Source organism: Cololabis saira, chromosome 12, assembly GCF_033807715.1.
Source record: "Cololabis saira isolate AMF1-May2022 chromosome 12, fColSai1.1, whole genome shotgun sequence".
NCBI classification, from domain to species: domain Eukaryota; kingdom Metazoa; phylum Chordata; class Actinopteri; order Beloniformes; family Belonidae; genus Cololabis; species Cololabis saira.
Window position 1 is genome coordinate 16,480,406 of NC_084598.1, and position 16,706 is coordinate 16,497,111.

Below are 16,706 nucleotides of genomic sequence, written 5' to 3' on the forward strand. Positions count from 1 at the left end.
GCTTAAAGGGGACCTATTATGGCATCTAATACCTATTTTAAACAGGCCTTGAATGTATTAAAAACAAGCTTTTGATTGTTTTTGCTAAATAAATTAGAAATTCAGCCTCTGAGCCAGACCTTTTATCTTCTCATTCTCTAACCTCCTTCTCTATGCTGGATTCTGAGTTGGTGGGGAGGCTATGATAATGAGGCACTGTGCTGATTGGCTGCCTGACGCGATGACGCGAATGACGCGATACACCGCTACGAAAAAATGGCGGAGTTGTTGTTGTTTTTCCGGCCAGAGTTAGTTGTGGCTGTGGTTTCACGCATCGCTCCCGTCGTTACGTAATGACGGGAGCAGAATCTGAAAGGCTCGTAGATCCACATCACACTACATGGCTCATCCGGGCGGCTGTACAGACTCTGCAGAATTTGGTTGCTTTCCTCCTTCTCTGAGTTGGCAGGCTGAGGGGAGACCACTTTATATATGTTAAAGAAAGAAAAAACATGTTTTTCATAATAGGTCCCCTTTAGTTGAGTTTTGTTACTGAAAGCGGATTATAAAATTTGTTAAAACCTAAACTGGGGGTACTATGTATTGCCCCATGATCACTGGTGAACACTGAGTCACTGTTCATTTGAATTTGTAATTTAGAAGCTTTTAAAGTACTTTATTTTGTAATTATTTTTATGATTCTTTATGATTAAAAAATTTAATGTAATCTGTTTCTTACCATAAACACGTAGTTAGATTATTTTTTAAATAACAGAACGGTTGAAATATATAAAGAAGATAAAAGTAATGATTAACTGAAGCTCTAAGAAGAGCAGACAGGGAGGAGGAAGTGGAAAAAGAAAAGTAGGAAGGGTAGAATTAGGAGAAAAAGTAAGGAGGAAAGTAGTTAAAAGTACCGTTCAGTGTATTTATCACATTACAATGTGAAACACATTAATTAGGTCAATGAGCTCTAGGTATTTGCAGCTGCAGTGATCCCCAAACCCTCCCAGTGGCTTAACATTCAGAATCCTTCTCTGTGGGACCTTCATCACATCGTTGTGTCAGGGAGTGTGTTTGAACATTTCAGAAAGACTGTAGACAGTGGAGGAAACTGTTGTGAGTGGCGAGTGAAATGTTCAATAAATGGGAAATGGGATTCAATCGAAATTAATTAAAAGAGATTGAAGTACCTAATTATTTCCTTGAGGAGCATAAAAACAAACCACATGAACATCTGTGGCTCTGGACTTTATTTATTCTCCTTAAATTAAATGTTGCCTCATGAAAATAAAAATAACCTGCCTTTTTTGAGAACAAAAAAGCCCTTAAGGAGTTTTATCTTTTCCCTTTTCTCTTCCTCTTCCGTGTTTTTCACACACAAATTCACCACAGGAGACACACAAAATGAAGACATCAGTATGTTTTTTGTTTTTATTTTCCCAGTATATGAAGTTCACTCTGTTCAATATATTTGGAAGCTATTGACACATTTTTGGATACTAAAACTCTTTTACACTAAAATGCCTTCACACAAGGACATACGTAAACTTGGTTGTGTTGAATCGGGACTAATCCCATTTGGAAACTATTTCTCTGATAGCCTTTTTTCGTGATTTGTTTTATTTTCAACAACTGACAATTTTAAACAGTACATAACAGGTTATATCTGAGTTTGAAACTTTCTTAAGATAAGATAAGGTGTACTTTATTGATCCCAGGATTGGGAAATTATGAGCACATTAAAATATGTTATAGATCTTTATTGGTTGGTTAAGAGACAGAGGTGAAGGGCTCAACCAAGCAACTAAAACAAGATTCATTATGATCACACACCTCGTGCTTTAAAGATTTGGCGGTTGAATAACTCAGAAGGAAGGTTTTCTAAGTATGGTCAGTATTTCCGCATCAGTGCATCAATTAATATGACATGTTTTAAATCAAGGAAGTCTTACAGAACCACCAGCCTTTTCATTCAGGTATTGTAAAAATAATTTTGATCAATAACAATAATCAATCCACCTCAACCAAGATCATACATATATTATAACTGTATGAATGTCCAGTATATAATGAGGATCATGCGCGGCCTCCTTCCCAGACAGAAAAACATGTTTGGTGCCAAGCTCGTCTTCCTTGGAGGACACAAGGAACTTTGAGCAGTTTTTTTCCTGCTCGCTCCAACAGCCTAAGAATAGACCGACACAATGACACAACTCATTTACTGTGATATAAGAGCTGAAATCAGACAGGACTTGTGCTGTATTTACTGTCAAACTTTCTTTGACCAATTTATTACACTTACGTTTCTGAGCATTGACTTATTTGTTTTCCAATGTGTGTTCTGAGAAGTGTGTGAAGGTGCTCAGTCAGCAGGTCACGTTAGGTCCAGAACTCCCTCTTCTTCAAGGCAGCTGGACTGTAGAATTGTTTTGACGTTTTGCTTCTCATCCGAGTAGCTTCGTCAGTTCTCACTGCTGTCTCAGGTCTCTGAGGCTTTTTCTTTCTCCAACCTACAACACGAGCTTGGCTTCCCTGCCCAGTTACACATCATTCACGCAATCTACACAAGAACAATGAGCCACTATTGACCACCATCACCAGACAGCAACACAACCAGCCTGGACCAGTTTCAGCAACCGTGTACCTGATTGTTAAAAAGTGAGTTTCTAAGTAATCCACCTAAAGAAGTCAACAGCGTATAACAACCTCTACTTCACCAGCAGTCAGAACTGATGGGGGTTGAAACAAGTCTACAGTTCAGCTGCCTTGAAGGAGAGGGATTGTTGCACGTTGTGATAAGCAGATAATCTGAACCTGATTGTTGGGTAATCTTTTACAACAGTGTGTCTCACAGGATGTAGATCATCAGTTTGTTATATTGTCCATCTTTTAGTCTGCCTGTTGGCTTTTGCTGATATGCTGTGATTGATTGAAAGACTAATTAATTGATTTATGCTGCAATGATGATATTGCCGTCCTGTAAACTGGCGCGATGACTGTTTTGGTTTAGAATGAAAAATCTTTTGGAACTTTGGAGGATTTATCATAAAATAAAAGTAAGTAAGTAAAGTTTATTCATATAGCACTTTTCACAGGTTAAAAGCCCCAGATATTTGTAATTATTTTTCATCATAGCAATTCTGAGGTCAAACAATACATTTTGCATAAAATATTTTCATGTTTTCAAAACTTATAAAATCCTTATTATAGGGAATAATAGCTATGTCTTCAGTACCCTTTGAGGGCATTTCTTGTTTATCAGCTTTGGAGAACAGTTATAAAAAGATTAGTCTTTAGTGTCCTCAAACATATGTTTTAGTTTTAAGTTCCTTATGGATATCTGGTTCGTCCTGAAAATGACCAGCAGTCCATTATTCATTTGAAGCATTCCCCTAAAAATGAAGAAACAAAGGTAGGCAAACTGATGATAAGATATTTAGAAAAGAGGCCGTAGAGAAAATAAAGTATAGGGGGTAATAAACAGAGGGGACAAAAAGAGAAGTTTGCTCTTGGTAATGTGACGCTGGCGGTAAATATTAGTTCTTGTTATGTCGACTTCAACACATTGTTTGAGTTTCTCCTCTTTCCTAACCTGGTTTGTAAATGGGAGGGGAGAGGTAGAGAAGTTGTAGCTGAGGCCTTCAGAGATCAGTAATGTTACCTTTAAAAAAAAAAAAAAAAAAGTTTTACATTAGGGCTACTGAGGCTCTTGGATTCATATTATTATATTATTTCTATAAATCACTATCCACTGTGTTTCTCATTCACCCATCTTCACAAATATAGTCATACACCAGTTCTTCTATTACACTTATACAGCAACACTTGGATGTTTACAATCATACTCCCACATTCTACTTGACAAGGAGCACCGTTAGTGTTTTGGTAGTTGTTGGTAAAGGCTTACATTGATGTTCATGGGATTGTTGAGGAAAATGTTTATAAATGGTCTGCATTTTGATATTTTCTAACTAAAATAAAGATCTGTCTTCCTCTTTAACTTGAGGAGCTTCATTGCTCTGAACATTACATTTCCAATGGGTAGGGTGTAGTGAGAACTAACAGAACGTCATCAGATTGCAGTTAACTGAATACCTAATTTTGCATATTTTTCTTTACTCTTCCTTGGTCATATTATTATCCTACTTTGTTCAACGAGGAAGACAAAAAAATGAAAATTACATTGATAATAAGTATTTTTTCGTTTGCACGGATATTTTTGTTACAATGTCACAGCTTGCTTTTGAAGATGCCCTTGTTTTTCACTTATGATTTGGATCCCTTCCCTGATTGATGGTAAGCAAAATGTGCTTCTTTATTTTGCATCGCAGATGTCTTCCCTTCCTTGTGTTATTACACTCTCTAGTACGCCAGTCCAGATGTTAATGAGGTTGTTACATTTGCTGACTATGAGTTTATCAAGTGCAGTTGATTACAGTAATAGCACTTGGCTGCTACTCACCCTCTTGATTTCTGTGGAAGCAGTAAAGGTGGGCTTTGCCTTAGGTTTTGTTATGATGCATGATAAATGGTGAATTAAGTGCATTAAGTCATGAATAAAAAGTGACTTAAAACATAATACATTGTGACTAGTTGTAATACTGTATGTCATCCATTGCATGTCATCCTGGAAGAAAACTGAGCTATAATAACGTATATATTTGATGGCACTCTTGGTCTGAATGAGGTCTTAGAATGTTTGTAGCTTTGTCAAGTTCATGGAAAGAAGAGGAAAGAATGAAGTCAGACAGGAGTAAATGTTTTCCTGTAGTGAAATCATGAAATAGTGGAAGGGAGTTTAACTGGTATGGAGGTTAGTCGAGGGTCAGACAGGTTTGTGTGTGTGTCAACACATTTGTAATTGTGCAGGATTCAGCAACTGATTTTAGAAACTGCTGAATTGTCAGTCAGCACAGGAATGAAAGCAGAAACCTAGTGGTTGAATACAAATAATTAGAGTTTGTATTTTTCCAGCAAATTACAATTCCATATGTAGCTTTTCTTCGGTAGACTGATGTCCAGTGTGGTCAGAGGCACTCTGGTTATTTTTCTCAAACTTGCTTTTTAAAAGATGATGTCCAGGTGTCCCCATATGCTTGCCCTCTTTGAAAATGTAACATTCATTTCCATGTCTACCAGGAGGTCACCATAAGTCTTCCAACATGAGAATGTCCACCTCAGTAGGCAGCTGACAGTATTCACAGATCTTACTCTGAGCGGTGCAGAAATTCCCCAATGAAAACACCATTTGTGAGTGTGTCTGTGTGAGGATGAGGTAGGGGGTAGGGTGTTTGGGAGTGTGCTTCTGGTCATTCTTGAGAGCTCCACTTGCTCCACTTCTCAGGTATCAATCCTTGACTTTGGACATATCAATGTGACACCAACAGCAGTTGACAGGAATTGGAATTGGGAGCTCGTGACCATCAGCAGGCTGCTCTCACTGCTGGGTCTGCTTCTGCAACACACAGCGGGTATTTACTGGGCTAGCTCTCAGCAATCTCTCTTTCTCTGTAACACGTACTTCAAATATTTGGTAGAGAAGATTGCTCTCCGTTTCAGTGACAGGGATCATATATTTCGGCTTAATGCCTACCTCATAATTTAACTGCTAACACACTAATCTTTAAAGTTTGGGAACAATTGTATTCCAGTTTAATGAGACTCTTTCCCACTAGACATCTCACAGCAGGATTTCTGTTTATACAAATGTTTTACACTTGCTTGTCAATGTTTTTGTTGTCTTAAATATGTAAACATGGAGCTGTAGTAACAGTCATTTCCGTCAGAAAACTCACGCAGTGAGTGAGTTTTTAGAAAAACACTTTAAGAAATTTAAGAACATGTACTTCCAAGGTATTCAGACCCCTTTAAATTTGTCTCTCTTTGTTTCATTGCAGCCTTTGTAAAATCCAAAATGTTCATCTTATTTCTCATTAATGTACACTCAGCACCAAATCTTGACAGAAAAAACCGAAATGTATACATTTTTGCAAATTTATTAAAAAAGAAAAACTGAAATATCACATAGTTCTAAGTATAAGTTCCTTTCTTCCTCTTTTACGCTTATATTCTGTTCAGCTCATCAGCTTATCTTCTTCAACTAATCTTCACATCTTGAGGTCATTCTTCTTCTCTTCAGACTATCTTCCTCCCCTCAGCTGATTTTCCACTTTCGAGGTCAACTTGTTCTCTTTAGCACGTGTTCCTGTTTTCAGCCCATCTTCTTCTCTTCAGAAAATATTCCACTTTTCAGTGCCTCCTCCTCCTTTCTTCAACTCCTCCTTCTCTTCTTCCACCTTCTCGAGAGTTTTCAAATGTCTGAGCTTCATTTGACCATTTCCTTCACATTTTCACAGGACTTTGGCAATTTCTCTAACTTTCAGCTGTTTTTCAGCAAAGTTTAGCTCTCATTCAGCATCTCATCATTGTTTCTGTCATTTAGAATATCCAATAATACACAAGGAATTTCCATATCGTCAGGTGATGTTTACCTGCCAGAATCGTGAAGCAAGACATTAAAAACACAGTTCCTTTGAGTATGTGTTCCAATATCATTCTCTTCATTCTGTCCCTCTTTCGCTATACTTCTCCACATTTCTCTTCATTGTTCTACAAGAGAAAGCAGATTGCACATTATTTTTCCTCACAGACATTTAAGAAAATAGACGTTGCTTTTACTCACAACAGGCCAGATTTTATTTGTGTTCCATTTACAAAAATGTTAAGTATCGAAAAAAGACAGATCTGAAAGTGTGGTCCAACAAATGAGCACCACATTTCCTCCACTTTTACAGTTTCTCCCTCAATTTGTCCCCATGTGATTTGATAAGAATAGTCTGGGAAGAAGGCTTTATCAGTATTTCCATGATGGAAGCTGTCCCTCTTATCTTCCGTCCTTGTCTTCTTGCTTGTCCTCCCATCTTCCTCATGTCTTTCTTTATATATATACTGTATCTTTTGTTATTATGTTTTTTTATTTTATTTGTCAAATTCTGAAAGGCAATTGGGAAAGTTAGAAGTAAAATAAAATAAATAAAATAAACTTATTTAAATGCAGATTCAATTGTAAGGAATGAGAGGGGGTAGTGACTTCCTAAATTCTTCCTCATTCTGCTGTCATTGAATGAGAAAGAAAAGGGGGGGGGGGGGGGGGGGGGGTTGGTAAAAGCTCAATAAAAAACTTGATCACAAAAAAAAGGACTAATGAAGGTTTACCTAATCTCTAAATTTGAATTTGTTACGCAGAAAAATTACCAAAGCTCGTTAGCATAGTGTTAGGGAGCGTTAAATCTATTTCTTTTATTTTTTGATTCAATCATTAATACTTAAATTAAAAAAATAAATAAAATTGTTTAAAACATTTTTATCTGAATATTTTCAAATAATTCCTTTTGGGATTCAAAACAAAATTATTATGGTTGTATTTTTCATATATATCTTGAAAATAATGCATTGTAATAGAACTCTGGAGGTAATGTAAGATGTAGTAAGTCTTATTTTTGAAAATCTTGGTGCGTTTATGTAGTCTATATTTCTCCATGAAAGATGGTATTTATTTTTCCGGATGGAATTAAAATCTCCAGCTTTGTGACATCACTGTTATGCAGCAGATTGCCACATTTGAACCTTTTTTGGCATGTCAAAACATATCGGAGACGTCTGCAAACCATCCTGAGAAGTAAATGAAAATGACACCCTTTACATTTCAGGCGTTGCGATGGGACTGAGATCACCGGCTGAGCATGTATGGGCCAGCTGCATGGGTGTCTGGGTGCGACTACGCACGCCGTCTCTACATTTCTGCCTCTAGGCAGTAAAATGCCACCTGGAAAACGGTGTGATTAGAATCAGGATTGTGGTTCTTGGGAATGTGCAAGCTGTCATTAGCCACATTTCTTAAGAGCATTGGTTGTTTTTTCCCCCTCCTACTTTCATATAGACGTAATTTGTAGCTCCAGGTTACAGCTTTTTTGTGTGAAGAAAGGTCAAAAGGAACAGCTGTTTTGCCTGCTGGCTGTCAAGACCGTGTTCTAAGTGAGAAGTTTCAGGTTGTTTTTTCTGTTTATTTATTTATTTTTAAGTTTGAAGGTTTATAGTATCTGATAAATTTATTGGAGGCTTACAGATTAAGTTAATTCTGTAACCATTGTAGGTTTTTCTTTCTTTATTGGAAGGGTACCAACAAGTTTGTCCACATTTGAACACAATTGAGTCTATTGACTCCCAACCTTGCCTTTTGTGAAACATGGCGACTGCTTGGTTGGTGGACCTGCTTGGATGTTTTGGAGCTACTTTGGTGCATCTAGCATGGGGGCCTTGAGTCTGTGTGAGGCACAATGAAGTCTCAAGACTATTACTGTATTTTCCACACTATAAGACCCACTTAAAATCGTTAGATCGTCCTATAATCAGGTGTGCCGTATGTATGAATTTTGTTGTGATTACTGACCGCAAACCAGTTTTATGTGGTACACTGCGCTCAAAAATCTGTCAAAAGGTTTTAGTGTGACTTTGGTAGTGAGGAAGCCTCTCCGCTTGATTGATTGATTGTCGGACCAGTCATCTGACACAGGGACGTTGTATTAAAGTTGCTCCTTGGTTGAATACGGATTGCAACATCAGACAACGTTAGATAACTAATCATGTAGTGCTGCCAAGCAATCATCATCCAGCAACTAGTCAATGTTACCTTACAATATTTAGACGTCAAGCCAATGTTTGGTTTTTAGCGTAAACCCAATTTTCAAATCTATATCATAATCCAATTATAATCAAATGTTGGAATACAACGTTGTTTGAAACAACTTCAGTTGTTTGCAATCACTGGCAACGATGAACCAATCAGAGAACAGGACGTAGTCTCTTACCTCTGCCACTTTTTATTTGGGGAAGACAAATGATTTAAAATGTGAGTGTATTTTTTTGTTTTAGTTAGAACTGAAGGATATTCTGAGTTATTGTGAATGAGTAGAATACATTTCAACTTACCAGACTGTTTTGCTTTGCTTTATATATGTTTTATCATGCGACCTATAACCCGGTGCACCTTATGGTCCACAAAACACGGTAGTTGGTTGACAGAACCATTCGGCTCAGTGTTAGGAAACTCAGCCTTCATCGCAGGTCATAATAATGATCATCATAACAATGCAATACACACAGCTAAAATCTTCCATGTACAGTATGACACTTGATTAAAACACACCCTTCTATGACCTTGATCTTTACTGGCTTCTTGGCAGTGATTGCTGCTAAGGTTTGTACAACAAAATATTACTTTTTGAGTACTATAATTTTTGTCCATGCCATTGTCATTGGTTTTATTATGTTGAATGATTAAAAAAGTCTTTATTTTAAACATTTGATTTATCTCATTAACCCAGTTTTAGGTTACTTCAGAGGTAGTTTTTGATTCTTTATTTTTCATGGATACCAACATGTTTCCAGGGTGTATACATGGCGTTTAAAGATTCAATATTGGTTGGATTAAGGCAACAATTCGACTTTCTGTTAGTGCATGTAAATGTAATTATTAATTCCTTTTATTTAGAGGCGCCTTTCAGGTCACCCAAGGTCACTTTACAAAAGATACAACATACATTTTGTAAGTTAAATTACAATTAATCCCCCCCAAAAATGAAAAAAAAAAACATACTGAGTGTAGACTACGGCATAGCCTGATGTGCACCTCTCTGTCGCTGCAACAGCCATAAGAATATCCCTTTATGAGATGTAATCCGGCAGCCCCTATCACTTTTTCTTCTCTCTTACATTTTGGTGCATGCTGGTAACAGGGCAGTTATACATGTGTCTGCCAGCTCTTTATTTTCCAGATTTCCTCCAGGAACACCATTTAGGGTTGTCTGAGCATTTTATCCGTCATGTATGATGCAGAAATCGACGGCTGGATGATATAAGATCATTTATTTTATTTATTTTGCATATGTAATATATGTGGTATTAAGATTCCCACACCGTGTGCATGGACGCCTCAAATTTTAAACTCCTCTTATAACAACCCATACCACCTTGAAAGGTGTTACATCGCGTTGACGTGAACTGCAGGGGTTGTGATTGGTTCACTTAGTCCAATAAGTACTTAGAGTTTGTTTTTTTTTAAAGATTTTGTGGCTGTAGTGGCCTTTTTTTGAAGTGTAGACAGGAAGGGGGTAGAGAGAGAGAGTAGGTATAAAATGCAGCAAACGGCCACAGGGCAACCTTTTTGAACTGAAAAGTTGCAAGTACAAAGGAGAATATTTTTACTGTATTTCTTGACCACCTTCTTTGTGTTTAGAAAATAAAACCAAATCTGGAATTCATCCCAGCAATACCCTAGAAAGTGGAAAGGAGGCGTATTTGCCATTTTGTTACCTAACTCTTCTTTTTATTTACGTGTTTGAATTATTTTGGAAATAAGAATTATTTAAGAGATAAGCAATGTTTCAGTTTTGCGAGGGAATCTGTAGTGTTACTAGATGAACACAAGAATGCAGCAGCTTGATTGGACATACTTGTCATTGTTGATTTTCCTTTTTATGATCCTCCATCCAGCTTCAAAAGGCAGATTAAGACTTCTGGAGAGCCAGTCAAGCACACTGTTTCTACGGCATCTGTATGACTATATGAGATAAAGTGATCTATAAAAGTCTTTGCCTGGTTGTAAGTTTCACAGCGCTGGAAGTAAAGAGCTTAGCCTGGTGCATATCTTCAATGGACTGTTTTCTTCTCTTTTAAACCTATGTCAAGAAAAAAAAGTAATTTCTGTTGTTTCTTTTCTTCTGTTTCCCAGTCATATCATACTCTAACTCATTTTCTGTCAATTGGTTTGACCTGTTGCTGGCTGGTGGTTTCTATGGTAATTGCACGTTGATTGATGGGCGTGGAGGGAATTCAGCCAGCCTGACCTGTGAGGCTGCCACTAATCCATAAATCCCGCTGAGGTCTATGTGTGTGCCGGGGGAAAAAGAGGCCCGCAAAACCTTTTTTTTTGTTTCGTTTATATGTGTGCGCGCACATCACCGTTTTTTAAGCCAGGCAACAGACTGGAGACCCCTTTCAGCCCATGCATGGCTGGCTATGTATGCATGTATGCTGTCAGTCAGCATTGCAAGTCAGTTTCTACTGATTAGGCATCCTATCTCTGTGAGAATGGTAGATCTAACAAAAGAAAAAGGTAATAACATTACTGCATTAGCAGGATCAAATAACAGCAAACATAGCAAACATTTGCCCCTTCACAACCTTTAATATTTTTCCTTTGTTTCCAAATAAAATCTCTTTTGCCCCTTCAATAATTCTCTTTTTCAGATGTCTGGTGTTACATGTCTAAATTTCATTGACATTAGTAGAATTTGATACTTACTATGCATACTTAACATTAGGCGACATTCAATTGAGAAAATGAATTCCACTATTTTTAATTCAAGTGAAAGAAAGGGTCGGTTTTTGCTTGATCTTTTCGTTATTAACCCTACCAAACCGTTTGTTTACGGACAAATCAGGACTTGAACTGAAATGTCAACACTGCCTTCTATAAAGCCCACGTGATTAATGACAGTGTTATTAAGTGCGTCACTGTCTTGTTACTTTCTGTTTCAAAGGAGGAGGAATTTCAAGGTCTGACGGACAAAACCGTGCAGCTGAACTAACCCTACCCTTGACAGCAGTTTACCCTCACTGTTTAACCAGTGTCAGGACCTTTCAGGAAATGAATTAGGGATGACAAGTAAAGGACAAAAAGCAACAGGCAGCTGCAGAGCCAGGCTTAAGCCAGAGAACACATCTCAATGTGTGATATTGGAGCATCTGGAGTTCGTTAGGAATTTAGGAATTAGCTTTTTGACAGTAACTTGTGACATCACATAGATAACAGAGCATAGAAGATCCGGAGAAATGTTATTGGTTTTGACATGATGTCTCCCGAGACGCTCCTGAGGCTTTAGAAGAGACTGCCAGCTGGACGTCCCTTTTTCTGCTTTATTTGTCTGTTTTTGATTAGAGGAGACATTCTGCTGAAACCTTTCCTGACGTCCTAATGAAATGTCTGAGATGCCTTTGTCAAAATACCTCAAAGGGATGTGGAACTGCCTCTTTCACTTGAGACACAGCAAATGCTCTTAAGGAGTGGAGCGGGCCACTCGATTCTATTTCTGTTTTGAAACATCTGCCACAGCTTCAAGCTTAATTGCTAATGTAAATTTAGAAAAAGATAAATCCATCAAACACTTTTTTCAACATGCCAGAGAGTATATAGAGAGCGTACACTACTGCACTGCATATACAGTTCAGCCACAGACTGCTGTTGCTCATCTGAGGGGGAATCACACGTTAGTGTCTCCGGTTGTTACAGATACAGTATCATTAGCTGATTTTGTTCTGAAATTAACTGAACTATGAAACGGCTGTGGGGAATTTGCTGTGAAAAGAAAAAAGAAAGAACAAAGACAACTGAGCTTTAGCACAAAGTACAAAATAAACAGCCTGATTTGAAGTTGAAGGTTGAAGATAGAGATGAGGAGGCTGGATAATAAAACTGTATTTTGTGTGTTTGACGTACCAGTTCCCAGTGAAGGTAAACCAAATTACATGTTTTTTAACCTCGGCAGCCACAAACAAACCTCCAAGCTTTTCTTTTCTTTCTTCAAGTAGAGCATTTTTTCCTTCCTCGTGTATTAAAACTGTTTAATGGGTCTCGTTTTTCTTTTATTTACAGCTACTGCCCTCTTAGCTTTGTTTCTATATTTTGTTCATTTATTTTTCAACATTTTACATATCCATACCCAACTAACCTTTCTTTACGGCTCTCATTTTTGTTTATATTGATTGTCTTCTTTTCTTTCTATCCCTTTGTTTTCCTGTGTGATTCTTTCCGGGCATGTCTTATCCTAGTTATATCTGTGTGTGTGTGTTTGTGTGTATGTATATGTGTGTGTGTTTATATATATATATATATATATATATATATATATATATATATATATATATATATATATATATATATTATTTTATTTTTTTTTATTTTTGGTGGGGGGGGTTGTACCACATTAAGGTATCAGTTTAGATCACTGCAGTACGAACCAGTCTGCACCTGATGCCACATCAGGTGTCATCCATGCTACTTTTACGTGGGCAGCAGGGACTCGTACTTCATGCTGCTCTTTCTGGGCTTAAACCCTGCAGTTAATACCATCAGCCCGCTGACAATAGCCCACAAATGGCTGATGTTGGGGTTGAAATCATTGATATAGAACTGGGGGTTAGACTTTTTGACAGGCAGGCCAGAGTCAGGGAAGATCCGTGGTATGTCATTCTCCACCATTAGATTCAACGCTCTCCACATAAGTGCGTCCCGAGCCTCCCCTGTACATGCTGCTCACATATGATTGCTCCACAAGTTACATGGACAAAAGTACTTGGAAATTAGTTTGCTGATGACTCGGCCGTTGTTGGTCTGATCTCCAACGACGACGAGTCTATGAACAGAGGGAGGTGGAGGAACTTCTTAACTGTTGTGATGCAAACAATCTGTGCATCAATGTGGGGAAGACAAAAGAGATGGTGGTGGACTTTAGGAGGAGAGCTCACACCCCACAACTCCACACCAAACACTTGGGCCTGTATATATCCAAGCACTGTATAGAATTACTAACTTATATTATTCATAATACCTTCCATTTGCCTTCAAGCATTATTTTTACTAGTATAAGTATTATTGAATTAAATGGGATTCTAAGTGGTCACAGTAGTTTTATGTGGATTGTTTTTATTCTCTTTTCTCTCTGCAGCTCTTCCATGTGGCCTATGTGTTGATTAAATTTGCCAACTCCCCCCGTCCAGACCTCTGGGTTCTGGAGAGATCTACTGACTTTGGAAAGACCTACCAACCATGGCAATACTTTTCTTGTGAGTGGAACACAGCTTTACATAAATATTCATCAACAATACAAACACACTGCATACACATGACTCTGAATGTCAAGCATGAGGATGAAAGTTAAATTCTATGAGCATCCCTTCATGCTGTCTGAAGGTCTCAATGCTCTCAGTGTTAAACAGCATTCCTGAGGGGAAGCAGATAGAGTTTCCACGTTGCTTATTGCAGCAGTTTGTTCAGGTGAGCTGGAGGGGTAATTCTAGGAATGTATGCCAACAAGTCCATGCGTGTTTATCTGATCAAAAAAGGTAGAAGCAAAAGGACTTTTGGTTCCGATCCAAAATCTTATATACGTACTTATAATTGATTCGACCCAAATAATAAAAAAAATTGTATGTTATTACTTGTTTTGACCGGCAGGTGCCTCAAGCTTTTAAAGTTGTTGTAAATAAATCTTCTCCTGAATGAGAATGTAAATAAGAAGAGGAATAAAAAAGATATATATTTGAATATATATATATATATATATATATATATATATATATATATATATATATATATATATATATATATATATATATATATATATATATATATAATATATTAATGGTTTCAAATATATATTTGTAATTTTTTTTTCCCTATTCTCTGCGTCTCTCACACGGGTATCTGCTGGTGAAGCCTCCATGACAGACTGTATTGAGCGTTTCGGACAGAGGACCATTGAGAGGATCAACAGAGACGATGATGTCATCTGCACCACTGAATACTCACGCATACTGCCGCTTGAAAACGGAGAGGTGAGTCTGAATGCATTCAAAGTACTTCAATATGTTTGCAACTGCAGAAAACTTCAATTTACTTTGAAACTTAGCACATAACAGTTTTTTTTAAAACAAACATTACCTATTTGAAACAATTTAATATTTTAAGAAATTCTGCCTATTTTTGTTTTATTACAGTATTTGAAGGATAGTACAAAACTATATGTGACTTTGACATGTTTTACCTTTTTATTTGCTTTTTAAGACTTTCTCAGTCTTTGCCCCATTCGCATGGGATTCAAATGATCTGGGGACATGCAATCATTTGTAAAATAACGGGACATCAGCAACTTTTATCCACTTTTATCTGTGATTTGTAAAGTAATGACAAAATACCATTACAAAATGACCTCATTGCCTTTCAGCAAACATAAAGAAGATGAGATTATTTTAATCCCGTGCAAATGCAAGTCAGCAATTTGTTGATGTGCAGACAATACAGATGTTGGAGTGTAATTTTAGAATGACTGCAGGTCCAGAGGTAATTTTAGTCCAGTTTAGGTTTAGTACACATAATAACTGTTCTCTAAAAATACCATTATAATCATACCGTAAAATACATTACTGCTATATTGTGATATTTCATAAAATATATTTTCTGCTTGAATTATTTGATGTCATCTCATCATTGTCAACTTGTGTTTCCTGGAAAGTAGATTTAATAAAATATTTCCGGTGGTAGTTGATGTTTTTGTAATCCTGCCTCCCTCAGATTGTGGTGTCCCTGGTGAATGGTCGTCCCGGGGCGATGAACTTCTCCTACTCTCCACTGCTGAGGGAGTTCACCAAAGCCACCAACATCCGGCTCCGCTTCCTGAGAACAAACACGCTGCTGGCACACCTGATGGGGAAGGTGCTGCGTGACCCCACCGTCACCCGCAGGGTGAGGCGCTGCTGCAACCACATCAATAAGTACTCTGCAGTTTAGCACAGATTTCTAAGTTAGGTTTTTTGGTCTTCTAGTCAAATGTCCTGGGCCAGTTGCACAGTCACTATCTTCACTCATTTTTACAGTTTAACCCGGTGTTAAACCCTGTGTATGCTCTTTAACCATGATCTCTAACCGTGATCTCTGAAAGTGCTCAGCAAAACTTCTCATCATCACTTACCAAGCCAGTTTTGTACATGTGTGATGGAGTCAAGCTGCACATTCTCTTGTAAAACTACAGACTTTAATTGTACAATTTGGTAGATTGTCTCATGTTTCTTCTTCTTTTTCGTTTAGGCTATTCCCTTTAGGTGTCGCCACAGCGAATCAGATTTTTAGATTTTCCTCGTGTTTGACTGAGTTAGTTTCACATGGGCATGATATTAAGTCGCTTGAGAGTCTAATAAAGCTTTGTTTCTGCTAATAACGTCAGTGGCACAGGTGGTAGAGCAGGGTGATCAATGATCGAAGTATTGGCGGTTCAAAGTCATCTGTCATTGTATCCTTGAGCCAGACACTTCCCCTCCTTGCCTCCAGTGAGGGCATCGCTGGTGTGTGAATGTGCATGAATGTTGTGCTGGTGGTCAGAGTTGGCACGGATTGGCCCCGGGGCAGCTGTGATTACATGTAGTTTACCGTCACCAAGTATGAATCAGGAGTGAATGAATAATGGAACCATTGTGAGCGCTTTGAGTGTCCAGAAAAGCTTGATATAAATCGACTCCATTATTATTAGACAATCCAGACTAAGCACTGAATTTGATGCGTGAGATGAAATCATCAAACCAGCTCCCTTTCTGACATTTTAGTGACATCAGGATTCAATAAATGTCCTTTACTTTTTTATGGGAGATGTAAAATCAACTCTGTTCATAAACAGTTGATTTCATGATTGAATTTGCTGTGTTAATATTTACACTGCTTTCCATCAATTTTAACTGGAATAGCTAACATGTCCTTGTTGCAGTCCTGCAGTTAGGTTGGACTCAAGACTAGATCTGGATTAAACTAAAAACGGTTGGCTTAAGTAGTACTGTGACAAACTGGAACTAAGAAAACCACAAACTGTGCAATTTGTCCACTATGTTTTTCCAAATTT

General features: G+C 37.7%; 1 protein-coding gene across 1 annotated transcript in view; it reads left to right on the plus strand.

Annotated features, from left to right (window-relative positions):
- The window catches only part of lama5 (laminin, alpha 5), a 102,561-nt gene that overhangs the window by 15,463 nt on the left and 70,392 nt on the right, over nt 1–16,706 (plus strand). Inside the window, exons 3-5 of the mRNA XM_061735735.1 lie at nt 13,767–13,884; nt 14,537–14,655; nt 15,392–15,562. Of these exons, the coding sequence (XP_061591719.1) occupies nt 13,767–13,884; nt 14,537–14,655; nt 15,392–15,562 (408 nt within the window). The remainder of the gene's footprint in view (nt 1–13,766; nt 13,885–14,536; nt 14,656–15,391; nt 15,563–16,706) is intronic.